The following is a 26730-nucleotide window of genomic DNA, read 5'->3' on the forward strand; positions in this document are numbered from 1 at the left end:
TGCACCCGCCCACTCAGCCTACCGCACAGCACTGCACTCACCACCCTACGCACACCCCCATGCCTGTGACAGCGTACTCAGCACCACTGCATGGGGCACAGCAACGGGGCTGCGGGTGGCGCTGGGTGATGTGGCCTCAACCCGTCCTGGTCCCTGAGCGCATAGTGGGTGACCCCATGGCTGGGAGCTGAGCCAAGAGAGGATGGAAGGACACTGGCGCGCAGCAGCACAAAGCCAGGCCCTGGCTAGAGATGTCCCCAGAAGCTGACAGAGTGTTGGCATGCTGGGCAGCGCCAGGCACCCGCAGGGGACAGTCAGTAGATCCCCTTTGTCCCCTTGAGCACCAGCAGTCCCGGGCATCCAGGTCAAGGCTCCCACTCTGCAAAGCAGCCCAGCCAGGCTACAGGACCCCCAGGCATCGGGGAAGCGTGTGGCTCGCCAATGGGTCAGCTCTGGCAGGGCATCCTGGTTGGTGTGGCAGGGTAGTGACACCAGTATTTTTAGAAACAGCACGGGGTTTTTCTTCTCTTTCCCCGCACAATCTCCTTCAGCTGACCCCAAGCCTTATTTAAATCCTGATTCTGGTCCCACTAAGGCTCCAAAGGAAGCGTGCTCCTATGAGCTGCACTGAATGCTGGTGGCAGAGCCCAGCACAGAGCGGCCCGGGGAGCCGCTGAGCCCCACTATCAGCCAACAGAGACTCCACACAACAAAAGGCCCAGCTCAGGCCCGGCAGTGCCAGGCACCCACCCCACCACGGGGCAGTGAGTCCGTGCTGATGCAGGCGCAGGCTCAGTGGGAGGGAAGTTGCACAACACCAGCGTGGGCGCCAGGCAGGCACACCCTGCCGCACTGGGCACACGCACCCAGGGCGCCGCGGGGCACAGGCGCACGCAGGGCAAGGAGAAACAAAAGCCAGAGCAGCCCCATGGCATAACAAGGCCCAGACCCACACAAGCCTGGGAGCCTGTCCACCCATGGTGCCCCATGGCAGCAGGGTGAGCTCATGGGGGCTCTCTGCCTTCACCTCCTGCCTCTTGGGGCCTGCACTGCACCCAGCCCCAAGGAGCATCAGCAATACCCGAGCACATAGCAGCAGCCAGAGGAGCTGTCCGTCACTGCAGAAGCAGTGGAGAAAGGGTAACTGTAGAGGGGCCTCACCCTGCTCCAGCCCCCAAAGGTTCCTCGAAAGGCAGCCCAGCTCTGCTAGGATGACATAGAAAGGAGGTGACAGTGCCCAGCAGAGAGGGCAGCAAATTCCTCCTTGTTTAGGCTAGGGGAAGATCCTGGCCCACGCCGGCTCAGGGATCCAGGCTTAATGGGGACACAGCCCTCGCTGTAGTGGGCTCAGCCTGGACTGGGCAAAGGGGTAAGAAACTTGTGCCCCTCCATGCAGGGACAGCACAGCAGCACCAGAGTCTCTGGGTAGTTTATTTCCTTGGCTCTCAGTAACAAAAACAAACAAACAAACAAACCACCTTCCCCCCCCCAACCACTTGCCCTGTGCACCCTGTTCCCCACCCCATCCCAGTTCCTCGGTGGTTTAAACGTCGTAGTTGGGATTCTTGCGTAGGATGACAAACCCCTCCAGGATGGGCGTCACTGGCACATGCTCCTCTGTGGCCAGCTCTGCCCGCTCTCCATGTGCCAGCAGCACCGGTGTTGTGTGAGTCTGAAAGCCTGTAATGGTTTTCGGCTTTCCTGCCTGGCCCACCACATCCACAGCCTGCAAAAGAGGACTGAGATGAAGGCTGAGACCACACATGAACCCCAGGCACCTTGTTCCAGGCTCTGGCTGCCCCCTTACCTGTCCTACCCGGACCGATACGGGTAGAGGTCGCAGCTCCTCATCAAAGGTGACCAGCATGCGGGGCTGCATGGCAGCAACGAGCCCATAGAGAACATAGTGGGACTTGCCCAAGATAACTGGAAGGGAAACATAAGGGTCCTGGGTCAGGGCAAATCAGGGCACACCGCACAGGGCAAAGGGGTGGCAAGGAGTGGGTTCCCCTCTGGTACTCACTGTTGCGCACATCCAGGAAGGACACAAGGACAGTCAGCAGCCCAGCCACAGCCACCTGGCTCATGAGCTGGCGATCACTGTGATAGGGGCACAGGGTGAGCGTCCCCTTGCCCAGGTGGGTCAGCCCCTGATGTGGCAAGGAAAGCACATGAGAGAGTTGTGGGGCAGTGCCTGGACCCCCTAGACCTGCCAGCCAAGGAGGTAACAGCCCAGGGACAGCGCTCCCCTCCCACGCACAGTTCAGGTACCCCAACCTCCCCTTCCCCTCCACAAGCAGCGAGAGCAGGATTTTCACCTGGGCCAGTCGCACCATGAAGAGGTTGTTGGGGTCTTTGGCGTGGTACTGAGCAAGCTGCCGCAGCATCGCTGCCAGTCGGGCATTGTTGGTACCTGGAGAAGAGGTGCAGGCAGAGATCAGGGCACACAGCCAACACAGCCCTAGCTTTCCACTTTCCCTCATCAGGGTGCAGGGCATCCAGCCATAAACCCTGGTTCAGCCAAACATCCAGCTTCCAGCAAACCCAGTCCCCTGTAACCGAAAGGCCTTGTCCACCCCTCTGATCAGCAAAGTATCTGGGCAGTGCTCCCAGACGGTGCTGATAGTCTAGCACAAGAGCCAAAGGAATTGCTGCTGCCATTCCCCCTATTGTGAGCGCTCAGACACCCCAAGCAGGGGTCGCAGGCAATCCCCCCCCCCCCCCGCACCAGGCTTACCACTGCCCACCATGCCCATGGCAAAGATGGAGTTGTAGGAGACCTCAGGGTCAGCATCATGGGAAAACTTGCTGAGGGTGTCGAGGATGTTGAGCCGGGGGTTGGAGACAGAGATAAGCGCCAGGGCCAGGGGCACAGCCCGACGGAGGGTCGGCTCCCCATACCGCAGCTGCATGGAGAGGAGGGTGGGTAGTTGGGTAGTAGACCCCAGGCAGTGGCAGGGCATCACTTTAGGGTGCCCACAGCCTGGCTTACCAAGGGCAGCAAGGCCCACATGGATGTGAAGCGAGACCTCCTCTCTCCATCCCCAGGTCCCTTCCCTGCTCCACGCTGTCTCCCCAGCATCACTCACCAGATGGCCAAACGTGCGCAGGGCCATCTCAGCACCAATCTCTTCACCCATGGCGATGAGCGCAATACCCAACACTGCTACACCCTGCAGGGACACAAGCACTGAGCCAGGAGGAGGCAGGAAGCACTCAGCCCCCAAACCAGGTCCTTACAGCCCTTGTGCCCACTGCAAGCCCAGCAGGCTAGAAAAAGTAGGAAATCCTACTGGAGGCTGTTTTCTTCCAGCCCCAATCCCACAGGAAGCCGAGGAACCCCCTTGAAGTCAGCTCCTGTCCCCAGGGGCAGGGGTCTCAGCCCAGGTTTCCCCACCTGGTGGGCTCCCATGTCAGCTGAGCTCTCTTTCTTCTCTTTCTCTTTCTTGTCCTTCTTGTCCTTGTCCTCCTCTTTCTCCTTGGAGTCAAAGTGCTCGCTGCAGATGTGCAGAAGCTGTTGCACCTTCAAGACGTTCCCTGAGCCTGGAGGGACAGCAGTCGGCCAGGATCAGCAGAGAGAGGGCCCAGGACCTGCTCCTGCCTTCCCCTGCAACCTCAGCCAGCCCAACTCACCCGCATAGGCACAGATGTCTACCAGCGTGTTAGCAAAGCTGCGGAATGGCTCTGACACCACCTCCAGTGCTGCCAAGATGGCCTCAATCGCCTCTCCCTTCCCTGCCAAGGTAGGAAGAGTGGTCAGAGTACAGTAGCTGACAGATGTTCCCACTCCCAGTCCCAAGCTCGCAAGACCACTGGCACTGCCCAGCCTTACCCAAGTGGTTCAGGCCCAGGCCAAGCGGCAGCCACCGGGCATATGTATCCTTCAGCTCTGTTTCCGATTTCTCCATAATGGTCTGGAGGATGGTTGAGGTGACATCCCCATTGCAGGAACCCACAGATATCATCCCACAGGCCAGAGCAGTCACACCAGCCACCTGGTGAAGCAGGGAAAGAGAATGCTCCAGGGACAGCTCAGAGTGAGCTGGCCCACAGCTCCATGTACAGGCCCACGACGTAGTTCAACGGCTGCTCAGCTGGGAAGAGCACAGGGCACCCCTGGTCCCTGCTTTGTGCAGAAATTTGGGATACTGAGAGGGCTGATGGCTTCCCACTCTCCTGCATCAGCACCAACCCCAATCTGGGAGCAGCTCAAGATGGGGAAAACAGGGTCATGCTCTTACAGCACCAAATAGTACCATGCAGCGACAAGCCACTCTGTTCCCAGAGCTCAAACTGGCTGCAGAAGAGGCCCTGTATCCTCAGGAGCCGCCCAGGACCAGGTGGGAAAGCAGAGACCCCATGCAAACCCTGCTTCACTGCCTACCTCCATGCTGGACTTGGAGTCTCCCATCACAGGTAGCAGCAAAGTCAGGACATCCTCACGGTTGGAGCCCGCGTACGCTAGCCCCAGCCTGCAGAGAGCCCAGAGGAGTTTTAGGAGGGAGCTGTGCTGCCCTGGACAGCTGGCAGAGGCTGGGGCCAAGCCCTTACCCAAAAATGGCTCCAATCCTCATGGTGTTGCTGTTGTGGAGGACGTAGTCAGAGAGGAGGGCCAGGGCAGGGTCACACTCATTCCTCACACCTGAGTTGACGATGCCACAGGCCAGGAGGGCTCCCGACTGCAAGGCAGAGCACCATCACACATCAACCACTGACGCACATAGCTCTCTGCCAACAAGTGACTAATGTCATCCCACAGTTGCCCAGTAAGGCAAGTTGGCATCATTCGCCTGCTGTCAGTACTGCAAGTCCAAGTGAGCAATGTGGCCCTGGATCCAGCTCAGCAGTCCAAAGCTTGCAGCTCTGCAACAAGGGGATGCCCCCATGGAGTCCCCAAGAGCTACCAGCCTTGCTGTGAGCTTCACAAACAATCAGGACATGGGTCATCCAAACCCCTCTTCTAGGCAGGGGCTGAGCCACACAGCAGACCAAGATGAGGTCAGCCATTCCCCCAAGACAGCTGCACAGGGCCACCGCAGGAATGCTGGGCACAGCCTAAGCTGGGATGGGTACCACTGACCTTGATGTAGTCCTCTGAGGAATACAGGTACTTGTCGATCTGTGTGAGCCCCCCGTCCACATCCCACAGCAGTATGGTGCCCAGCGAGGCTGCAGCACTCAGCATCCCTGCAGTCCCAGGGGAGAAGAGCCCACATCAGTCCCTGAATCGATGTGCCCTGCCAAGGTTGGCCAGGGACGTGGGGCTACCACAGCTGTGCCCAACAGCTCCAATTTCAGCAGGGCCGACGGTAGCAGGAAAACCTAGGGGCACCTCCAACCCCTGCCCAACAGGCTCCCTTACCGTGGTCCTTGTTCTTGTACAACCATTTGTTGCCATCATCCGTCAGCAGCTTGTCCTGCCCAAAGGCAGCATTCACAAAGCCGTTCACAAAGGAGGAGGCCAAATTCATCCGTGCTGAGTCCACTTGGGAACCGCTGCCCCCGAATCCTGGGGAATGACACGAGGGTAAGCCAGGCAGCAAAACAGCCCTGCTAGCCCATCTTGCAGCCCAGCCCTCCACCATACAACTGCCCCGTGCCTTAGGGAGGACAAGGACCTGTCTGCAACAAGCAGTGGCAAGGAGGAGCCCAAATCCATTGTAGGCAGTTGAGCATGCCGCAGGTGGGCAGTCCAGAGACACCAGGTGAGTTGTCTGCCCACCCCAGGATAGAGGCTCACTGCACTGCCAGGAGACGCCTCAGAGCCCCAGGAACTGCCCCACAGTCAGGAATGACAGAGGCCACGACACAAGCCCTTACGGTTATTTTCCAGGTGGGTTTTGTAAATATCATCTGGCACTTTGGGCTCCATGATGTCCAGCTGCAGAGACAAGGGGAGAAGGGAGTTAACCTCCCAGCAGGCACCACCACACAGCAGCTGCCCTGCAAGGGCAACCCTCTCTCCAGACAGCACCTGGCCAAGCTGACAGGGATGAAGCGCCTCTTTCCCAGCTCTTACCTTGGGGCACAGAGCCAGGCCATAGCCCAGGACAGCTTAGGGCCTTTTTCCCATCAGGACACTCACCTCTCTGGCCAAGGCCAGAAAGTTGCTGTTGAGTTGGACATTGGACATTATCTCCGTCAGGTCCTCATATTCTTCCACATCCTCATTCAGCTCCAGGAAGACCCCATGGCGGCCCAACATAAAAGCCATCTGCTTCTGGACAACTCTGCAAAGAGGGATGAGGTTTCACAAGTGCCCAGACCCCAGCCAGTCCAAGCACAGACATGTATCCCAGCTTGCCTCAGCCTGCCCTGCTATTCAGGCACACAAGAAACAGTCCAGAGGCCACCTACTCCTGCACCTCTTGTCTTTAGGAACAAGGGTCTCTGCCCAAGCCCCCAGACACCTCTGGTGGTAGTAGGACTCAATCCAACTCTGGCTGGACAGGTGAGCAATGTCTCATGGTGATGAGTGAATGCCCGTGGACAGGGCAGCAAGTCTCCACTTACACATCTTTGCAGGAAGTGAAGATGTCCTCCACCAGCTCCACATCGTTGAGCATCAGGGCCAAGCGCAGGGCTTCAGGGTAACGGCTAAACTTGCGGAAGATGCCCAGGGCACAGCGCAGGAGAGCTGAGTTCTCAGGCTCCGGGACATAGCTTACACAGCTTTGAGGAAGAGGTGGACAGAAGGGTGAGCAACCACATCAGACAGTGAGACAGGGCAGCCCTGGCCTGCCAAGGACAAGGCACAGGCCTGTCAGCCCCCTGCAGCCTGCTGGGCCTCCTTACCTGGTCAGGTAGAGGCACACTTTGGAGTAGGCATTGTCATCAATGTACTTTTCCAGCATGTCCATCTGTTCAATCTCCATGAGCAAGTCGCAGGCCTCATGCTCTGCATTGTGGGCCATGTTGTAGGGGACGATCTCCTTGACCAGGGTCAGAAGCGTGTCCCTCTGTGCCTTGTCAGCTTCATCGATCTCTTGCCACTCTTTGGCCACCTCCCCTGCCAGGTGCCTGTAGGGACAGAGCGATGTCAACACCACAGAAACCAGCTTCACCCAGCCCCAAGGATACAGAACAGCTGCTGCTAGATAGTGGGGCCATGTATTGTTTAAGGGGGCTCCACATCGCTGTGAGAGCTCACGGTAAACCCATGGGAGGAAGAGGGTTAAGACTAGAGATTATAGAGGCCAGGCACCTCAGGTCTCTTTGGCAGCAAGATCTCTGCAGCTGGCAGATCGCTGCAGATGGAGGATGAGGTAACATTCACACAGACACGACAGGGACAGCTGAGCCAAAGCTCAGGGAGTAGGGACACCTCCGGGAAGGGGCCAGGATCAAAGAATTCGGGACCTCCCCCAAGTGCCTGTTCCTGCCAGAGTCCTGCTCCCACTCAGCTTTACCTGACGTATTCGTGACCCCAAGATGCCAGCTCCTCCTGGGAGCCCACCAGCCGGTATTTCAGACATTCGCGCTCCCCACTCATGGTCATGGCCAGAACAGAAATAATGTCTGCTGCAAAACGCTGTGGGGAGAGTACCAGATGTTCAGACACATCCTGGACACAAAGAAGCGAAGAAAGCCTGCACCAGCCAGGAATACCCTCCTGGCACTCACAAGCGATTACAGACAGCACAGGCACGGCCTTTGTAAGTTATAATTCACGAACGCAAGTCACACCTCACAGTTTGGCAGGGCTCTGTGGTCACCTGCCTCAGCCCTGTCCTGCTGCCCTCCAGCCACGTGGTATGGTCAAGGCAAGAGCATTTACCTTGTTCTCTCCAGGAGCCATGTTCTCATAGATCTCCTTCAGCTTGCCATAGTGTGGCCGTAGGAATTTGAGGGGTTTGGGAACAGAGGTCATGGAGGTCGTGGAAGAACGGATTTGCCGCCGCAGCTCCTCCAGGGCAGGACGATAGAGGGACGTATCCTTCTCCTGCAGAGGGAAGCTGCCTATCAGGAAATGGGGGCTTGTTCCTAGGTCCTAACCCCACCTGTCCTCCCCAAACACAGCATCCAGATCAGAGCAAAGCATCTCCCCGCCTGACAGCTGTCCAGCTGACCATCCTCCAAGGCAGCCAGGCCTCCAGCAACACCACCAAAGACATCTTCCACAATCAGGAAGAGCCGAGTTGCATATTTGGGAGGGAAATCGGCATCACACTGCTCTAGGCCATGGCATCACCTCTCTAAGAGTGGCAACAGCCCAGACCCACACAGGAACCTCCCCGCTTCCCAGTTCCAAGCAGGCGTCTGGGTGAGCAAACAAGCACTGTGCACACACACATCAAGCAGATAAATTCCTGCCCTGCCAAGCCCACAGCATCTCCTTGAGCCAAAGTAGGTTCCTAGGGCTGAGAAAGAGGCATAGCAGGAGGAGAAAGTCATAAGCACAAGAGGGAGATCCCTTGGACAAAGGCCAGACAAGCAGCAAGGCCAGGGGGCAGATATCAGTGTGAGAGGCAAGAGGGGACCACATTCAGTGAGAAGTCCCCCATCTCCACAGCATGAAAAACAAGTGCTTGTAACTGAAGGTCAGGCAGAGGCAAGTCTTGGCCAGGGCTCCCAGTGAAGCAGCTCCTCACTAAGGGGCAAAGTGCAAACCTACCCCCAAGCGCTCCACCAACATCTCCAGCTCATCCTGCAGCTGCTTGTCTTCCTCAGACTGCAACACAACACAGAAGAAAGCAGAGTTAAGGGTGCCCAGCACAGACACCCTCAGTTCCAGAACGCTCCTCCTCTCCAGGGTACCACTACATCAACCCCTATAAATGAGAAGGTGTCAGCACAGCCCTAAGAAAAAGCTTGGTCCATGGTTTTACCCCCAATTGCAATGTTTCCAAGAACTAAAGGTTTAGACTCTCCCTCCCTCCACAGGTTTGAAGCTCCCGATGAGTCCCACCCCAGGAAGTATCACTGGTATCCCTTGGCGGAGCTCAGATTGTTATCAGGGACTGCCACCCTCCTCCTCCTTGCTGTCCCCAAGATTTTTTACTTTATTCCCAGAAAGTCTCTCCTCAGTTTCCTTTTCCACAGGGGTGGATGTCAGTCTGCCACGAGCCCACACTCCCCATCTGGGTCTCTGTTTAGACCTCTGTGTGCCCTTACCCTTAGCCCACAGGCCCCACATGCCCCCAGGGTAACTGCCTCCCTCCATGTGCATCATGAGAAAGGAATGATGTCACCTCAGTGGTGCTGAGACATTTCCACAACGCACAGCTGAGAGTAACCTCCCCAGGACACCATCCTGCCCTACAGCAGCCTGGGGTCGGTGCCCCCATCACCCACCAGAGCACCCCACAAAGAGGGGCACAGCAGGATACAACTCCGTAGTGGGCTCCTACACACTCGGCCAGGTCTGAGTCCCAAGGAAGGCACCTCGAGTGACATCAGCCCCCCAACCCCACCTGCACAGAGACCCCAAACCCCAGCGACACCCCCACCCCATACCAGAGGGGAGCCTGCTTCAGGCCCCGATGTCACACGTGCACCTTGATTGCATCACGGGCTGCAGCCTGCAGTGCCGCACGCCCTCCGTGACATCTCTCCCTGCGGGGCCCACGGTGCCACCCCCACCCCACGTCCAGAGCGGGCCCCACCTCAGGCCCTGCTGTCACACGTGCACTCCCATTACGTCACGGGCCCCCACCCCGCAGCACCGCGCGGCCCCAGTGACGTCACGCCCCGCGGACCCCAGCAGTCCCCCAGGGCCGGGAACCCTCTGCATCATCGCCTGGGCACCCCGTGACGTCACGCCCCCGCACCCCACTCACGTCACACGTCCCCTCCGCCTGGCGCCCCCGCACCCCCGGCGCGTCACGGATCGCCCGGCGGGTGGCCCACCATCCCGGTGACGTCACGCCCCGTCCCAGTGACGTCGGGCCGCCGCGGACGGGGCGGGGGCGGCGGCGGGGCGGCCCGGGCCGAGCCGGGCCGTGACTCAGCTCCGGCCCGCGGCGCGGCGCGGCGGCGCTCACCAGCTCCTGCTCCTTCTCGGGCCCCGCGGGGGGGTCCCGGCGGTCCCTGCCCCAGGGCGGCGTGGGCTTCTCGTCGCCGCCCGCCCCGGGGCCGCCCTGCACCCGGCTCTGCCCGCCGCCGCCGCCCGCCTCCATGGCCGCTCCGCCGCGCACCGGCCGCGCTCTGCGCCTGCGCCGCCGCCCGCGCCAATCGGCGCCCGCCGCCGCGCTGACGCCACCGCCGCGCGCCGAGGGGGGCGGGGCCGGGCCGGGCCGGGCGGGGCGGGGCGGGGCGGGGCGTCCCCCACGTGGCGCGACCGGGGCGCAGCGCCGAGCACCGCCGGGGCCGGGCAGGGGCACCGGCACCCCGGGCTGGGAGACCCGGCAGGGCTGGCGCTCCGGGGACAGGAGACCCGGGCGCGGTGGCTCCCCTGGGTGGGGGCAGGGTCAGGGCACCCCGCAGCCCTGCCCCCCCCGGGGTCGGGGGACCCGCCGTGCTGGCATCCCGGGGCAGGGGACCGGGGAGCGCTGGCGCTCTGGAGCCCGGGGCCCCAGGGGTGATGGTCCCGGGCAGGGGCCGGCAGCAACACCCCCTCGCGCCCCTCGTGCTCTCCAGAGGGGGGCAAGTGCGGATTCATCCGCGGGGCCAGGTGGGCTCCACGTGCCCCCAGCCGCTGGACCCGACTTGCCAGGGACGCTCGTGTCCCCACGCAGCCCCGCGTACACACACAGCCCTGCACGCCTGTGCTGCTGTGCTGCCCCATGGCCCTGTGGCACAGGCCCGGCAGATGGCACTGCCTCATCCTGCGGGGCACCCACGGGCGCCGCCCCCCCTGCACCGCGCACACTCGGGCCCCAGGCTGCCCCCCACAGCTTGGCTGTGTGGGTGGTGCCAGGAGATGCTGCTCTTTGGGCTGATGTTTCTTCTCATGCAAGGTGCCACTGCTGCGTGTGCCATGGTACCCATCACATGTGCACACCCTGGGGCTCACCCTTGCATACCACCAGGGCCAGGTGGGTGATGGTGCACCCACATGCACAGGTGATGCATGCTTGTGCCTACCCCCCAAGTCCGGCTCCTGGCCCTTGCACAGGCGGTCTGGGGAAGCAGGGCCTGCTGTCACCCTGTGCCAGGGGCACAGTCAGCCCCACAGTGGCACCTCCGGCCCTGCCTACCCCACTCCATTGGGAGTGATGGGAGCTGTCAGTAGCATGAGCCCTCCATGCTGGTGTCAAACTATCACACTGTGGCACGTTCTGGGTACCACAATCCTGGGCTGGCATGTGCCTGCGTGTGTGTGCACGTTAGTGCATGTGTGTGTGTGTGACACCTGCAAGCAAGCAGGAGGCTGTATGTGCACATCCCCATGCCAAGGACAGCATTAGCATGTGTCCATGGTGTCAGGAGCCACCCCAGCTGCAGGATCCCCTGGAAGGACCAGCTGAAGCGACAATGTAGGTGGCCCCAAGGTCCCTGTGCCTTGATACCCTCAGCACCCCAATCCCAGCACCCCACGCACCAAGCAGGCTCTCTCTCCAGTGACACCCCCCCCAAGCAGGCAGTTGCACAGGGTTTGTCTCTTGGGGTGTTACTGACTGTGGCTAGGTGTGTGAGCTGGGGTGTGAGGTTGTGCATGCAGCTGTGCACGCGTGAGGGCTGGTACACTGACTGCCCGGGGCTGGTAGTGGTTGTGTGTGCACCTGCGTATGTGCAACTGCATGTGTCAGCATGTGCTGGCATGGGCCTCTGTGTGTGTGTGTGTTGGTGTATTGGGGGCAGGGTGCGTGTGTACGCCTGTGTGTGCTGGTGCATCAGTGTGTGTGTGTGAGTCCGAGTCATCGCCTGTGCATGCGTCGCGGTACTGGTGCAGGGCTGTGCTGCTGCGGCTGTGTGCGGTTTCCACCCAGGTGCGCAGCCGGCTGCGGGTGCCGCGTGGGGCTGCGCAGCGCGGTGCCCTGCCGGTGCCCGGGCTGCGGCCGGTGCGTGTGCCCGGGTGCTGTGGCCTGGGGCTGGTGCCGGTACCGGTATGCGGGTCAGTGTGCCAGCGCCGGTTCCTGCGCCGTGCCGCTCCCCGGGCAGGGGCGGGTGCCGGTGCCGCTGCGGGTGCCGGTGCGGGCGGCCCCGCCAGTGCGCAAGGCGGGCGCGGCCCCTCACGGTCACCTTGGCGGCGGCGGCGGCGGCGGCGGCGGGGCCGGGCGGAGCGGCGCGGCGCGGCCGGGCTGCGCACGCCGGTGTCCCCGCTCCCGCCGCCGCCGGGGCCCCGGCCCCAGCCGGCGCCGACCCCCGGTGCGGCCGCGGCCGCCCCTTGGTGCCCCGCACCCGCGACTCCCCGGGCGCCGGCTCTCCTCGCCCGGGCGGCCGCCGCCGGCCCCACGGGCGCCGGTGCCCCGGGGGCGGCGCGGGCCATGGCAGCGGCGGCGGCGGAGGCAGGCGGCGCTGCGGCGGCGGCGGCGGGGGCCCGGCGCGGCCCGGGCGGGGAGCTGAGCTAGGCGGGAGGGGCGGCCCGGGATGGCCAGGATGAACGTGGCCCTTCAGGAGCTCGGACACGCCGTGAGTCCCGGCGGCGGCGGGGGCCGGCCCGCGGGCCAGGCGGGTCGCGTCCGGGGCGGGGGGGGGGGGGGGGGGGCAGAGGGTGGGGAGCGGGACAGAGCGGGGCCGGGGCCAGAGGATGAGGGGACGGAGGGGACAGGAGATGGGGGCCGGGGGGCAGGGTGAGCTGGAGGAGAGGAGCCTCCGGGGTGCTCTGAGGGAGCTGTGGGACACCAGGGAATGAGAGAGTCCAGGGGGGCAGAGGGGGCTCTAGGGGCCCTGGGGGGCTCAGGGAGCTGGGGAATGAGGCTGGTGGATGCAGGGGAGCTGGAAGAAATTGGGGGGCTAGAGGGGCGCAGAGGGCAAGGCAGACCCCCAGCTGGAGGGACTTGTCTCCAGCGGCGGGGAGGAGAGGGAGGAGAAGAGACCCCTGTGCCCGGTGCCTGTGTGGGGCAGGGGAGGGGGGACGCTTTGGGGCAGGGGGCATGAGGGACCCCACAGCCCCTGCTCTGAGGGGCTCTGGAGCCAGCCCGGGGGCAGATCACTGCTGCTTGTAGGGTGCCCCAAGCTAGCACCCCATGAGAGAGCAGGGGGCCTGGCTCCAAGGGCCTCAGCCCCCGGTGGGGCTGGGGCCAGAGGAGGTTGGCAGCAGGAACCCCAGTGCTGCAACCCCCTGTGCCAGCCCAGCCCCTGGCCTGCCTCGGGGGTGCCTGGAGCTGCAGGGGAGGGGGTACAGCCAGCCCATGGGGGAGGGAACCACTCCAGGCGGGGGAGCCAGGGGTGAGGGAGCCCCCAAAGCGGGAGCCCGGCTCGCCGAGCTCCCGCGAGATGCCAAGCCGGCCCTCGCAGACGCCAGTGGTTCCCGGGAACCCGCCCCGACTGGGGGGTTTCCTGCCAACTGTCGGTCCCAGCCGCCTCGCGTGGGTTCCTGCACCCCGGCAGGGTTGCAGCAGGCGGGAGGTGGGCAGGCGGCACTTGCCCTGCTTCCCCTCCTGCGTGGCATCCTCCACCCTCATTCCCCCCAGCTCCTCTGCACTCCCCAGCACCAGGCCTACAGACAGCTCCACGGCAGCTGGCTGAGTCTGCAGCCTGGGCAAGAAGGGTGAGCCACAGCCCACCCGGGTGTTAACTCTGAAGCCTAAGGATGGCTTTGCCCAGCAGCTTTGTTGATTCTTCTCCACCGAAGCATCCAGCCTTTTCCTCCAGCTCACCTCCTCCCCCCCCCCCCACCCCGGCTAAGTTGCTGGCTCATCTCCACAGCTTCTTTCTTGGCTGATTTCTTGGCAGCCCTTGCATCTGGCTTGGTACAAACAGCCCTTGCAAGGCCACCCCAGAAAGCCTGGCAGGCAGGGGGGATCCTGGCCCAGCCCACCGAAAACACGCCTTGGTCCCCACGGTCAGCCCCCGCGGAGGTGCTGCCCGCCTGCGGGCAGGCGCGTGGGGTCGGCTGGGGGCCGGGGGCTCCCGCCGGGGCCGGAGGCGCTTCCAGATGTTTCGGGGCCCGGCGCACATCTGCATGGAAAGTTCCAGGCGGGGGGGGGGAGGCGGCGCTAGGCAACAGCGCGCTGGTTGCCTGGCGATGGGGACCACGTCGCCGTGGCGATGTGGCACCTGCGCTGCTGCACGGGGTGGGGGGGGGGAGAGGGGTGATGCTGCGGCCCCGACCCCCCCTTGCCCCCACCCCCCCCGGGGAGGATGAGGAGGGGCGCCGAGGGTGAGGAAGGCTAAGGGGGCCGGGGCTCGAGCCCCGCTGCGAGCACCGGTGGGGGCCGCGCTGCCGGGCACACGCCCCCCCTCGACCCCCCCCGGCCCAGTCTTTGCCCCCCCCCCCCGCAGATGCCCGACTACAAGCGCGCCACGCTGCAGGATGACGAGGGCCCCGAGCCGGTGGGGGACGGCAGCGCCTCTCCCGACAGCGTGGAGGTGAGCTCTGCCCCAAAACGCTGCCCGCCACCCCCCGGCCCGTGCCCGGCCCCCTCCGAGCCCCCCTCCCCTCCCTCAGCCCCGCTCTCTCCCCCGGTCTGCCTGCGGGAGCCAAGGGGCGCCCCATCTGCCCCATCCGCGTCCCCCAGCAGGGGCACGCAGGCACCCAGCTCTCCCGTCCTTAGTCGCAGGGTGGCCCCTTCCAGGCAGTCCTGGTCTAGACGCCGTCTTCGTCCCCGTGCACCTCTCCATGCCCCACGCGGTGCCAAACTGGGGCACCCAGGAGGCGCGGGGAGGGAAGAGCGTGCGGGGGCGGCAGGTTTCCCCGCCGCGCGGTGCGCCACGAGCTGTGCCCCCCGCCCAGGTGGGCTTTCGGAAGGGGACGGCACCGCTGCTGAGCCGCCTGGCGTCCCGCACCCAGCTGGAGCTGGTGCTCTGCGCCGTCTCCGTCTCCCTGGCCCTGCTGCTCGGCGTCGCCGTCGTCGCCTTGGCCATCCAGTACCGCAGAGGTAGGAAGGGCCCCCCAGCCTCACGCTGCGGTGGCGTCGGCGTCCCCCCAACCCATGAGGATGGCAGGACAGGGAGGGATGGGTGGCCCCTGAGGCCAGCTCCTGCCCAGGGAACGGCACCTCTGGTCGGCTGGCTGAGCTCCGGGTTTCAACATCCCTCCCCGAAAGGACCTTGCTTCGGGGCTGTGCCCAGCCCGCGGGTGTCCTGCCACAAGGAGACCCATGGGTGAGCCGTGCCACATGCCGCCACACCGTGCCCTGGTCTGGGTGCTCTGCCAAAGAGCCATCCTGACCCTCTGACTCCCCCTGACAGCACTGCCCACCTCAGGGTGCAGAGGGAAGGCTGGAGGCAGGGAGGGCTTTGCCCCAGCTCTGCCCCTCTCCATGCCTCAGCTTCCCCCCTACACACACGCGCACCCCCAGGCATACCTTCCCTGCCAGATCCTTCTCACAGCACGTGTCTGACGGACGCCTGCGTCCGAGTGGCCAGCAAGATCCTAGAGGCCTTGGATTCTGAGACGGACCCATGCCAGGACTTCTACCAGTACTCATGCGGTGGCTGGATCAAGAGGAACCCACTGCCCAACGGACGCTCCAAGTGGAGCACCTTCAACAGCATCTGGGACCAGAACCAGGCCATCATGAAGCATCTCCTAGGTGGGCATGGGGGCTCCCGTGGCAGTCATCTGGGATTGGCATAGCCCCAGCTGCGAGGGTCTCCATGTCCCCCAAGCGTGGCTGAACCTGGGCACTCCAGTGGGCTGGCACAAGCGCTGGCTGCCGGTGCCCAGGGCTCACCCATGGCCTCCCACAGAGAATGCCACCTTCAACTCCAGCAGCGAGGCGGAGAGGAAGACACAGCGGTACTACCTGTCCTGCCTCAAGGAGCAGAGGATAGAAGAGCTTGGCTCCCAGCCACTCATGGAGCTCATTGACAAGGTGGGCACAGCAGGCAGCTGCTCACAGGTGAGACAAGTTGTCAGGTCTCAGCCTGACAGTCCTGGGCACATCTCCCAGTTGTTGTCTGGGTAACTGAAGAGCGTACATGGGTAAATTCCAAGGTTAAATGTTCCCTGGGAACATGGGGCAGTCCCTGAGGTGCCAGGTCTGTTTGCCAGCAGATTGGTGGCTGGAACATCACTGGGCCCTGGAACCAGACCAGCTTCATGGAGGTCCTCAAGATGGTGTCTGGCACATACCGGGCAACCCCCTTCTTCACAGTGTATGTGGGTGCGGACTCCAAGAGCTCCAACAGCAACATCATCCAGGTCAGCACCGTGGCACCAAGGGGCCACAGGCAGTGGTGGGCGCTGGCGGGCACTGGCTGTTCATGATGTCTCTCTCTTGCCCCCAGGTGGACCAGTCAGGGCTTTTCCTCCCATCTCGAGATTACTACCTGAACAAGACTGCCAACGAGAAGGTGAGGCTGGGGCCCTGCCAGCACCAAATGGGAGAAACCTACAGTATTTGGGTGCAAACAGGGCCAGCATACACCCAACACCCCACTGGGGCTGGAATGGGCACAATGCCCAGGCAGGCAGCAGGTCTGAACCTTCAAGGAGATAGCATGGGAGCAATTGGGCTGGGGACAGAGGTGAGCCCAGAGAAGTGACTGAGCCCAGGCTTGGGGTCCTGCCAGGTCCTGACAGCATACCTGGACTACATGGTGGAGCTGGGCATGCTGCTGGGGGGTGCCAAGGAGTCCACTCAGCTTCAGATGCAGCAGGTGCTGGACTTCGAAATCCAGCTGGCCAACATCACTGTGCCCCAGGCTGAGCGGCGGGATGATGAGAAGATCTACCACAAAATGAGCATTGCTGAGCTGCAGGTGGGCATGGCCACAGCCTGACATGGCCTAGGGTCCCCATCAGCAGGGAAGAGCTTGGGAAAATCCTTGATACTCGGAGAGGTTGTCCTGCAGGGCACCAAGGGGGTCAATGCCCAGCATTGCCTCTCCAAGGACATGTGGGGACAGAAACCCCTCCTTGGGCAGCCCTGGCAGGTGCCAGGGCAGGTGCTGGGTGTTGGGAGCAAGGTGCTCTTCACCTTGTCATTAAGATTCTGGGGGAGCTGCCACTCTTCACTGAAGGGGTCCCTGCCCCCCTCACTGGGCATAGGCAGGAATGGGGGGCCCTCTTCTTGGCCTGGAGCACTGGCAGCTGCAGGGAGCCATGGGAGTGAGGGGAGGGACTTGGGGTGGTGAGGGACTTGGACCCCAGCCCTTCCACGTGCCTTCCAAAGCCTCCACTCCCCGTGCCTGGCAGGATGGGGCAGAGCCATGCTGAGCACCCCAGCGCCCCATGTCCCCACAGGCCCTGGCCCCTGCCATCGACTGGCTGGATTACCTGGCCTATGCCCTGGCCCCGCTGGAGCTCGCCGACACGGAGCCTGTGGTGGTGTATGGGGACGCCTACCTCCAGCAGGTCTCTGACCTCATTAATGGCACTGACCGGAGGTAAGGCGCCTATGAGGCCCCATGACGGCTGAACCCATGGCAGCAGGACGTTTGGGGCATGCCACTGACTTACAGGCTGGGGGCATCCCTTGTGGACAGCGGCTGTGGCATCTCTCTGCCCCTCATAGCATCCTGAACAATTACCTGATCTGGAACCTGGTGCAGAAAACAGCCTCCAGCCTAGACCAGCGCTTTGAGACAGCCCAGGAGAGGCTGCTGGAGACACTCTATGGCACCAGGAAGGTAACAGGGGGCCAGAGGACCTCTGCCCACAGCCCAGACCAACACAGAGGCAGCTAGGGTCACCTCTGACCTTGGGATGCCCTTGGGATGTAGTGACACAGGATGCTGCATAGACATCCCATGGACCATCTTTTGGGATACAGGGGTTTAAGCTGCTGGGCATCTCTCCCATTGCCAAGGGACAGAGCTGAAGGGGGCAGGGAGGGGAACAGAGGAAGGACTCGGGTGTTGGGGTACTCCCGAGGGTCTCACAGACTCACATTTCACTCCTCACAGTCCTGCACACCCCGCTGGCAAACTTGCATCTCCAATACGGATGACACGTTGGGCTTCGCCCTGGGCTCCCTCTTCGTCAAAGCCACCTTCGACCGGGACAGCAAGGCCATTGTGAGGACAATTCTGCCCCCTCCTCTCCCCACCACTTCCTCTGGAGGGGGGGAGTTCCCTGTAGTTGCATCCTGACCAACCTGTCCCTGTGTAAAGGTTACTGGGGGTGGCATGGGCACAGTCTGGAGCTGTGGGTAGCAGGTTGGAGGTCCATTCCCTTCCATCCCCAGGCTGAGGAGATGATCAGTGAGATCCGGACAGCTTTCGAAGTGTCCCTGGACCAGCTTGACTGGATGGATGAGAAGACTAGACAGGCTGCGAAGGAGAAGGTGATCCAGAGAGGCAGGCTTGTCCCTGAACCCAGGGAGGGCAGTGGGTGGAAGAGCTCCTGGGAAACCCCCAGGTCCCATCTCACCACCAGGCACTGCCCGGGGCTTCTCTCCACGCAGGCAGATGCCATCTATGACATGATCGGCTTCCCAGACTTCATCCTGGACAACAAGGAGCTGGATGATGTCTACGATGGGGTAGGAGAGCATGGGGCTCACAGGAAGGGTGTCCATCCACCCACTCAAGCCCTGGAGAGCCCCATGGAGGGACTATGCTGCCACGGACCAATTCGGGCAGCAGGGCTGGGGGTGGAGGCCAGCATGGCAGGAAAGGACATGAAGCAGACATCTCAGTACCTAGCACATCCCTGCGCAGCCAGTCATGGTGGGGGAGAACAGCCCTGGGCTGGGCTCCATCCTCATCCCATCCTCTTCCTCCCCAGTATGAGGTTTCTGAGGACTCCTTCTTCCAGAACATGCTCAACTTCTACAACTTCTCTGCCAAAGTCATGGCCGACCAGCTCCGGAAACCCCCGAATCGGGACCAGTAAGGAGCTGCTTACCTGGGGCGCTGGGTGAGCTGCAGCCCACCAGGCTGCAGCAGGGCCCAGAGAGGGGTGGGGAATGGAGGACAAGAGAGAAGGCCATGCCCAGCAGGGCACTGTCCCCCCACTTGCCCAGCATGGCCCTTGCAGTGCAGGTTCGCTGAGGGGAGAAGGTCTCACTGTGGGGCAGCGAGGTGGCCATAGGGGGAGCTCATGGGACAGCAGGGACAGGAGATAACATGGGGGCAAGTCACTTGAAAGTGGGATGGCATAGGAGGGTCCTGGGGGACCTGCTCGCCCTGTGCTGTGCCCCCAGCATCTGGCACAGTTGGTCCCTACAATAGGTGGAGCATGACCCCGCAGACCGTCAATGCCTACTACCTGCCCACGAAGAATGGGATCGTCTTCCCTGCCGGCATCCTGCAGGCCCCCTTCTACGCCCGCAACCATCCCAAGTGAGCATAGCCATGGGGCCAGAAATCATCTCCAAAGAGTAGGGGACACAGCGGGGGAGATGGCAAGCTGCAGCCCTCAGGATTGGAGCTGGCACCCTGCAGAGCCCGCAGTCACCGCTCTCTGACAGGGAAGTGCTACCTGCAGCCATCATGGAAGGAAAGTCCTGATGGGCAAAGGTCCATCCAGGCCCTGCATCTGTAAAGGCCCCTGTAAAACCTGCAAAGTTCCCATGGGGCCACCAGTGTCCCCGGGCAGGACCCACTCCCGGTGGGTGTTGGCTTACCTCCTTGGGTGCCAAGCAGAGAAATCTCAGCAGTGCCCTGATAGAGCATGCTCAGGACGTGATGGGGGTGCCCAGGATGCAGAGGAGTTACCCAGGACACGGCGGGGGGGGGGGGGGGGGGCGGGGGGGGGCAGCGCTCAGGACACAGTGGTGATTCCCAGGACACAGAGGTAGCCGAATGAGAGGCTGAGATGGTGTGACCCCTCCACACTAACCTGGCTCTTTCCTGCTGCCTCACAGAGCCCTCAATTTTGGTGGCATCGGCGTGGTTATGGGGCATGAGCTGACCCATGCATTTGATGACCAAGGTGAGAACACATGTGCTCCACCAGCACAGGCCCCCATCACTCCCCATGGCACCTCCTGCCACCCCTGAGGCCCCCTGCCTACTCCTGGGCCCTCAGCGTGGGGAGATGGATGCTGCAAGTGCACGGGGGTACTGCTTTGCCATCCATCGCATCGTGTGTGTTCGTGCCCCCGGCCACCCCTGCACTCCCCGGCTGGCTGGCTTCCCCTTCTATCATCCTGTCTCCCCAGGTGGCACCTACCGATACCTCCCCCCGGCTTCTCTGTGCAGCTTTCGCTCCATCCGCTTGGTGAGAACATGGCATCTGCTGCTCGGGCCCCCCACCCTGCAGTCCCCTGTGTGACCTGTGCCCCTCTGCCTCCTTCTCATTCTCCTTTTGGGGGCATGGGATGGGTTCCTCTCACATCTGCTCTGCTTTGCACCTTCACTGTGGCCCTGGAGCCAGTGGGGATGAGCTGGGGGCGAAGGGGGAATTTGGGGTCACAGAGGCTGCGGGTTCAAATCCAGCTTGGGACAGTAGGGGACACCAAGGGATGCTCGGGGACCCAAGCACATAGCTGAGTCCCAGGTCAGAGACTGCCTGGAGTAGGGGCTAGGAGACACCATCTCCCCAGGGTGCAGGGCTTGGCATGAACTTAAGACTCGATGCCCCCTAGTCCATCTCTGCAGCAACATCCACACAACCCACCAAGCCCTGTCCTGGGACTCCCACCAAGGGGGGCTGGCTGGAGCACGGGGCTGGCGCCCCTTGTTCCTCTTGCCCACGGCTCCATCCTGCAGGCCGGGAGTATGACAAGGAGGGCAACTTGCGGCCCTGGTGGCAGAACTCCTCACTGGAGGCCTTCAAGAATCGCACGGAGTGCATGACGGAGCAGTACAGCCGCTACACTGTGCACCGCGAGAAGGTGAACGGCCGGCAGACCTTGGGCGAGAACATCGCCGATAACGGCGGACTCAAGGCAGCCTACAACGTGAGTGGCTCTGCCGGCCACCGCAGGGGGCACGGTGCCCTGGCTCCCCCCGCCGCTGCACCCCAGGCCTTCACAGTGCCTCTCTCACAGGCCTACAAGTCCTGGCTGCAGAAGAATGGGGAAGAGAAACGTCTCCCGGCCCTGGGACTTACCAACCACCAGCTCTTCTTTGTGGGCTTCGCACAGGTATTGCTGAGCAGGACAGGCATCTCTGAGATGCCCAGGGCTGCTCCATCCCCTTCCAGCTCCTTAGTGCCCCTCTGCAGCTCCCCATCCTGCTCAGAAAGCAAGAGCTGCGCCCAGGGGAGGCATCCAGCCCAGCCAGAGGATTCCCTTGCTGGTCCCAGTTGGACTGTCCCCAACCCTAAGGCCATTCCCCCTCTGGCAGGTGTGGTGCTCTGTCCGGACGCCCGAGAGCTCCCACGAAGGGCTGGTCACCGACCCACACAGCCCCGACAAGTACCGCGTCATCGGCACCCTCAGCAACTCCCGGGACTTTGTCGAACATTTTCGCTGCCCCCTGGGCTCACCCATGAACCCGGGCAAGCACTGTGAGGTGTGGTAGGGACAGGGACAGCACACAGGGCCAGGGAGGGTGCAGGGGACAGAGGGGACATGTGCCCATCTGTATCCCTGCCCTTGCCTGGACACTGGAGATGACCCATGGCAGAGAGAGGGGCCACCTCCCAGTTACTCTTCATCATGATCCTCCCCACACATTCACACTGCCTTGCCCCTCCATCCCAGGTCCTCGTTCTCACCCTCATTGCCTTCATTCCGTCACTCCCACCCCAGCTCAGGTGGCCCCTCTGCTGGGCATGGACCAGAGCTGCTGCACCCACTCACTGCAGCTCTGATCCAAAACTGGCAGAGAAGCCATGGCACCCCAGAAACACAGCTCCACCCCCCAACCCCGCTGTGCCTAGAGATGGGCATGGCTTACCCCCCTCAGCATCACCTCTCCCCAAGAACTGGCAGGTTAGATGGGCCCCACAGACAGTGTGAGAGCCAAGCCCCCCTCTGCTTCTGCCATCCCAACCTGCTGCCCACCCCGGGGACACGTACCCAGGCTGCTGGAGACGGAGCTGCAAGGTTTGGAGCCATCCGGCTCCTTCTCTTAACTCGATCCCCTCCTGAACCAGCTTGGCTTCCCCATCCACGACTGCTGGGACCAGTGGGTGGCAGAGGGAACTGGTGCCTTCAGCTGTGGGTGGCTGTTGCTGAATTTATTTAATGATTAAAAGCAGTTTCCACTTACTCCAGTGGCTCTAAGTCCTTTGCGGTGTCAGGGCAAGAGATAGGATCCAGGACTTCTGCAGGCACAGAGGCAGTGATTCAAAAGCACAAGATAAAGGGATGCACTGAAGACAAGACATCCTGAGGGACAAGAGGCCTCCCATTCCAGGAAGGGAATATGGCAGTCACAGAGTCAAGCAGGCACAAAACAGCCTGCCTCTGCCTGGGCATCCTGGCTGGGGTCAAGCCAGTATCGGGAGGACAGGGAGGCAAGTCACCCTCTAAACCACTGGCACCATGTGGGGGCTGCTTATGCTACAAGTTGGCGCTGGGGTGAGAGCAGACTGAAGGCATCCGGAGGGCACTGCGGCCAGAGAAGAGTCCCTGTGGGAGAGGTCCCATGGAGCACTAGCCATTTCAGGAGATGGTGCCTAGAAAAACAAGAGCTGTAGCTGGCACCATCTCATGGTCCTGCAAAACCCACTGCAAAAACCTTCCCAAAAACCTGCCACAAAGGCCCTCTCCAAAACTTGCTGTGCAACTGCCGCCTGGGAATGCGAGTGGCTGCAGCAGCCTGACACTCAAGAGACCGGCTGGCCTTTCCCCCTCCCAGCCACGGAGCACCAGATCCAGCCTCAGCCCACAACACCAGGAGACAGGCGCCTTCCAGAGAAACCAGAGCTATGATCCCACGCACGAGCCGCTTCCCACTCACACGATGCCTGGACCAGGCTTATCCACAGAGCCCGTCCCTCCCAGGCAAGCCTTGGGAGCAAGCCAGTCCCTGCAGCCTGGCAGGCAGGCGGGGAGTGAGGAGCAGCACCCAGAGCAGCACGGAACCACCTTGGGCAGCCAACGGTGACCAAGCCCCGGGTGGAGCAGAACTGCAGAAAGGCCCACGGCCGCTGTCCCTGGAGGGGAGGGAGAGGGGAGGATGGTGGAAGGAAAGCCAAGAGCCCGTGTCTTCATCCCAGCTCCCTCCCTCCTCGCTGGGCTCTCGTGGCGGCCCACGCCACCCCACTGTCCACCCCCAGCACCGCCTGCTATTTCCCCATAGCTTCCCCCCTCCCCGACCCAACCTGGGGGCCTGGAGCAGGGCCTGGTGATGAGGCCTCCTGGCCTCCACACTGGGACCCTCACCCCCACCGCCTCTGCCCCACGCTGGGACTCCCACCCTGCATCCGGGCCTCCACGCTAGGGCCTCCACAGCCACCGCTCCCGCCCCCGCTCCACGCCCCGGCCCGCCCCACACAGCAGCCGCGTTGCCTCCCCTGCCCCCAGCACGCAGGCGCCAGCGGTCACGTGGGGGGGGGGGTGAGGCGCAAAGGCCGCTGGGAGTTGCAGTCCTGGAGGCGGCGGGACGCGGCGGGACGCGGCGGGACGCGGCGGTGCCTGGCCTGCTTGGCGCAAGGTCCGACGGGAGTTGTAGTTCGAGGATGGGCACGCTGGCGCTGCCGCCGTGCGGAGGCCGCACTCCATTTCCCAGGTGGCAGCGCGGCGGAGCCGGGCGTTCGGGCCTGGACGGCTCCGGCTTTGGGGGGCGCCGCAGCAGCGGGGGCCGGGCCGGGGTGAGCGACGGCGGTGGCGGAGGGCCAGGCCGGGTTCTGCGTGCTGAGTGCTGGGCCCAGGCTGGTTGCTAGGCCGGGGCTGGGCCGGGCCCCGGGCCTGGGCCGGTTGCTGGGGGCTGGGCTGGGTGCCAGGCCGCGGCCTGGGCCTGGGTCGGGGGCTGGGCTCGGTGCTAGGCCCGGGCCGGGGGCTGGGGCCGGGCCGGGAGCTGCAGTTAAGCCGAGCTGACCCCGAGCAGGGTCATGGGCCGACTCGACTCCAGGCCGGCGGCACCTCGGGGACACGGGGCTATCCCTGCCCCAGGCTGACGCAGCCCCCTCCCTTTGCAACGCACTCGCCTTACAGACGGGCTGCCCACGCCTGGCGCAATGGACACGCTGCCCATCACGCCTGGGGAGCTGCTGTGCCTGGGCTCCAGCATCGCCTTCTCTGGGCTCTTTTACTACCTGTACAGGAAGAAAGCCAAAGTCGCAGCACGCATCCAGGTAGCCAGAAAGGGCTGGGTACTGCGCTGTCCCTCATTGCCCGTTCCCCTTCGCCAACTCTCTCTCCTGCCCACCATCCCAGCCCCAGTGTCCAACACCCTCCAGCCCAGAGCCCTTGATTTGGGTGCACCTTACTGATCACTGCATCCTCCATCTGTGTCACGAGGCCCAGGACGAGGCAGGTCACATCCTGCCAAAGATGCCTCAGTGCCACGGGTGACCAACCTTATGCCAACCAGTCTATTCCCCCCTGCCCGTGTTCACACTCAGTCCCTGCTCTTCAGGAGGCCCCAAAGCTCCAGGTTGATGATGATTTGCCAGCACTGGTGTCTGCAGCTGATGGGAGGTGCCTGTCTTACGTCGCCCTGGAAGGTAAGGCCTCCCCATGGCCCTCACACTGGGCACAGGGGCTGAGCTCTTCTCTCTTGCCTCTCATACATCCCTTCACCCTCAGGCGTAGTGCTGCCAGCCAAGGCCGCGCTGTCCAGCCATTATCATGAGGAGATGCAGGGTGTGATCCAGAAATTGCTTCTAAAAGAACATCGGCTGATCTGGAACAGCTTGGCCCGGAGCTGGTGAGCAATATGGGCAACAGCAGGGGTGGGCTTGCACCAGCGGGTCCATCCTCCCCTTCCTCTGGGGCCATTTGAGAGGCAGAGGGCAGCTTGGTCACAGGCTCTACTCCCTGCCCTCGCTTCAGCCCCAGGAGCTCAGAGTTGTTCCAGGCTGTCCACGTTCTCAGTGCCGTGTGCTCTTGGCTGCTTGCAGGAGCGAGAGCGAACGGGTGCTCTCAGAGCAGGTCTACACTGTCCCCTTCTTGCTGGCCTCCCAAGATGCTGAGGCGGTGACGCAGGTGAGCGTGGAGAGCCCGCTCCGAGCCGTCCATCTGCCCCTGGAGACGGTGTACGAGCGGTTCCAGCAGCCAGCCCACGGTTTCCGCGACCTGCTGGGCCACTACCTGAGCGGGGAGAAACCCAAGGGCATCCTAGAGACGGAGGAGATGCTGCGAGTCGGGGCCGGGCTGACAGGCATCGGGGAGCTGGCCCTGCACCCTGATGGCTCCCTGCACCTCCAGCCGCCGGGCCGGGGGGGCGAGTATTTCCTGTGCCTGGGGGACTGGCAGTCGGTGCTGGCGGAGCTGGAGTCGGCCAGCGCGCTCTGGAAGGGGGCAGCCGTGCTGTGTGCCCTGGCAGGCTTAGCGGTCCTCCTGCACGCCCTGTGCCGAGCCTACCGCCACAGCCGCCTCAAGCAGAAGCCTGAAGACAAGGAGCTGGACAGCGAGGAGGCCGCGGACGAGGGGCTCGAGGACTCCTGTGTGGTCTGCCTGATGCGGCCCCGCGAGTGCGTCCTTCTGGGCTGCGGTCACATCTGCTGCTGCTTCCGCTGCTTCCAGGCCTTGCCCACCCGCCTCTGCCCCATCTGCCGGGGACCCATTGACCGTGTGGTGCCCCTATACCAAGCCTGAGAGCGCTTGAGGGGCACACGCAGGGGCAGCATGAACCAAGCCAAGCCTTGAGCCTATAGAAATGTCCGCTGTCCGCTTGCATGCAAGTGTGCAATTCCTCCTTGGGGGGGGGGGGTCCTGATTTGCCTCCCATCCATTTTTGGGTGGTCAAGGGCATTCTCTATAAAGCCAGGGCAGACTTTTAGCCCTCCACTCTCCTCTTTGAATTCTGTCTGCCAGAGGGAGCCCCTTTAGTGACAGTATTTGGGAGGAAACACGCTCTCTGGTGCCTGACAAAAGGAGAAAGCTCCCCCGCACCACCCAGGGCATTTACTTTGGCAGGTAGCTGTTTAAACCTTGTTTTCGTAGCATTGACCCAAGGCAGGGACCCTTCCTTCCGGGAGGCATGTGGGTTTTTTCCTTGTTTTGCTTTTCCAGCATGTGGCTTTTTTCTCAGAAAGAGTGACTGGGATGGGAGGGGAAGATACCAGGGCTGGATGGATATATCTGGGGAAGGGGAGGACACAGACCTGGCCATGATTACAGTGTTTCTCTTAATTGGTGTGGCTATGGCCACTGTACAGACTGTGCAGGAGCATTTGGGGGCTGGAGGTCCCATTTGGGGGGAAAATCTGAATTTTGCCTTTGCCAGCTGCTACTCTATCCCCTGCTTCCCTGGGATGGGGAAGGAATGTGAGACTTCTGTGGGGCTACAGTGTCTCTCCATCCCTTACTGCAGAGTCCCCAGTCTCTTCCAGGAGCTGTGCACAGACATAGGGCAGTGCTGGAGCCTCCTCAAGCCTCCAGCCCTTGCTGAGCCCCTGCGTGTGCCAGCCCCAGAACTCAGCTTTCCTGCCCCCCCTCCTGGGCAGGAATCCATGCAAGAGCGACTTGCTGTTGTTTGTTGATGGATAAAGCCAAGGAGTGGAGCTCAGCCTCGTGCCTTTCTTTACGCTGTTAAAAGTGGGGGACTGTGGCCCCAGCTGACACACTTGGAGCAGAGAAGCCCTCCTGGGGAGGGCTGGTGGGTACCACGAACCCCTGCACAAACCGGCTCAGGGAGCTCATCCAGCCTAAAACACCCAGCACAGAGGGAAAAGCAGCAGCTGGAGAGGGGGCTCGAAAAGGGGGAGCAGCCACCCCTGTGGGGCTGCCAAGG

The 26730-nt window shown here is 62.7% G+C and overlaps 3 protein-coding genes across 6 annotated transcripts; 2 read left to right on the forward strand and 1 right to left on the reverse strand.

The window, feature by feature from the left end:
* Positions 1–1430: 1430 nt before the first annotated feature.
* Positions 1431–10124, reverse strand: PSMD2 (proteasome 26S subunit ubiquitin receptor, non-ATPase 2). 2 transcript variants are annotated; one of them, XM_062582723.1, is made up of 21 exons: positions 9984–10124; positions 8615–8671; positions 7778–7942; positions 7410–7531; positions 6796–7020; positions 6514–6672; positions 6086–6230; positions 5821–5881; positions 5363–5509; positions 5081–5187; positions 4552–4679; positions 4385–4472; positions 3833–3995; positions 3634–3735; positions 3398–3543; positions 3090–3173; positions 2738–2906; positions 2319–2413; positions 2024–2150; positions 1808–1926; positions 1431–1726 (listed from the first exon to the last, which is right to left on the reverse strand). In XM_062582723.1, the coding sequence occupies exons 1-21, from the start codon at positions 10116–10118 to the stop codon at positions 1544–1546; spliced, it is 2727 nt and encodes a 908-aa protein (XP_062438707.1). In that variant the 5' UTR covers positions 10119–10124; the 3' UTR covers positions 1431–1543. The 2 variants fall into 2 exon arrangements, with proteins under 2 accessions (XP_062438707.1, XP_062438708.1); XM_062582724.1 differs by lacking the exon at positions 9984–10124 and adding an exon at positions 9780–9843.
* Positions 10125–12421: 2297 nt separating this feature from the next.
* ECE2 (endothelin converting enzyme 2) lies at positions 12422–22097 on the forward strand. Of its 3 annotated transcripts, none has more exons than XM_062582684.1 (19): positions 12422–12513; positions 14329–14415; positions 14780–14924; positions 15348–15581; positions 15739–15863; positions 16046–16192; positions 16279–16344; positions 16564–16752; positions 17237–17379; positions 17508–17622; positions 17899–18009; positions 18180–18278; positions 18399–18476; positions 18722–18825; positions 19168–19278; positions 19803–19870; positions 20650–20840; positions 20931–21026; positions 21229–22097. In XM_062582684.1, the coding sequence occupies exons 1-19, from the start codon at positions 12472–12474 to the stop codon at positions 21403–21405; spliced, it is 2328 nt and encodes a 775-aa protein (XP_062438668.1). In that variant the 5' UTR covers positions 12422–12471; the 3' UTR covers positions 21406–22097. The 3 variants fall into 3 exon arrangements, with proteins under 3 accessions (XP_062438668.1, XP_062438670.1, XP_062438669.1); XM_062582686.1 differs by having other exon boundaries at positions 16648–16752; XM_062582685.1 differs by having other exon boundaries at positions 15366–15581.
* Positions 22098–23579: 1482 nt separating this feature from the next.
* Positions 23580–26505, forward strand: LOC134144059 (mitochondrial ubiquitin ligase activator of nfkb 1-A-like). Its single transcript, XM_062582689.1, has 5 exons — positions 23580–23644; positions 23988–24127; positions 24412–24499; positions 24582–24702; positions 24896–26505. The coding sequence occupies exons 2-5, from the start codon at positions 24011–24013 to the stop codon at positions 25590–25592; spliced, it is 1023 nt and encodes a 340-aa protein (XP_062438673.1). The 5' UTR covers positions 23580–23644; positions 23988–24010; the 3' UTR covers positions 25593–26505.
* Positions 26506–26730: the final 225 nt, after the last annotated feature.

Source organism: Rhea pennata, chromosome 9 (assembly GCF_028389875.1).
Source record: "Rhea pennata isolate bPtePen1 chromosome 9, bPtePen1.pri, whole genome shotgun sequence".
Lineage (NCBI taxonomy): Eukaryota > Metazoa > Chordata > Aves > Rheiformes > Rheidae > Rhea > Rhea pennata.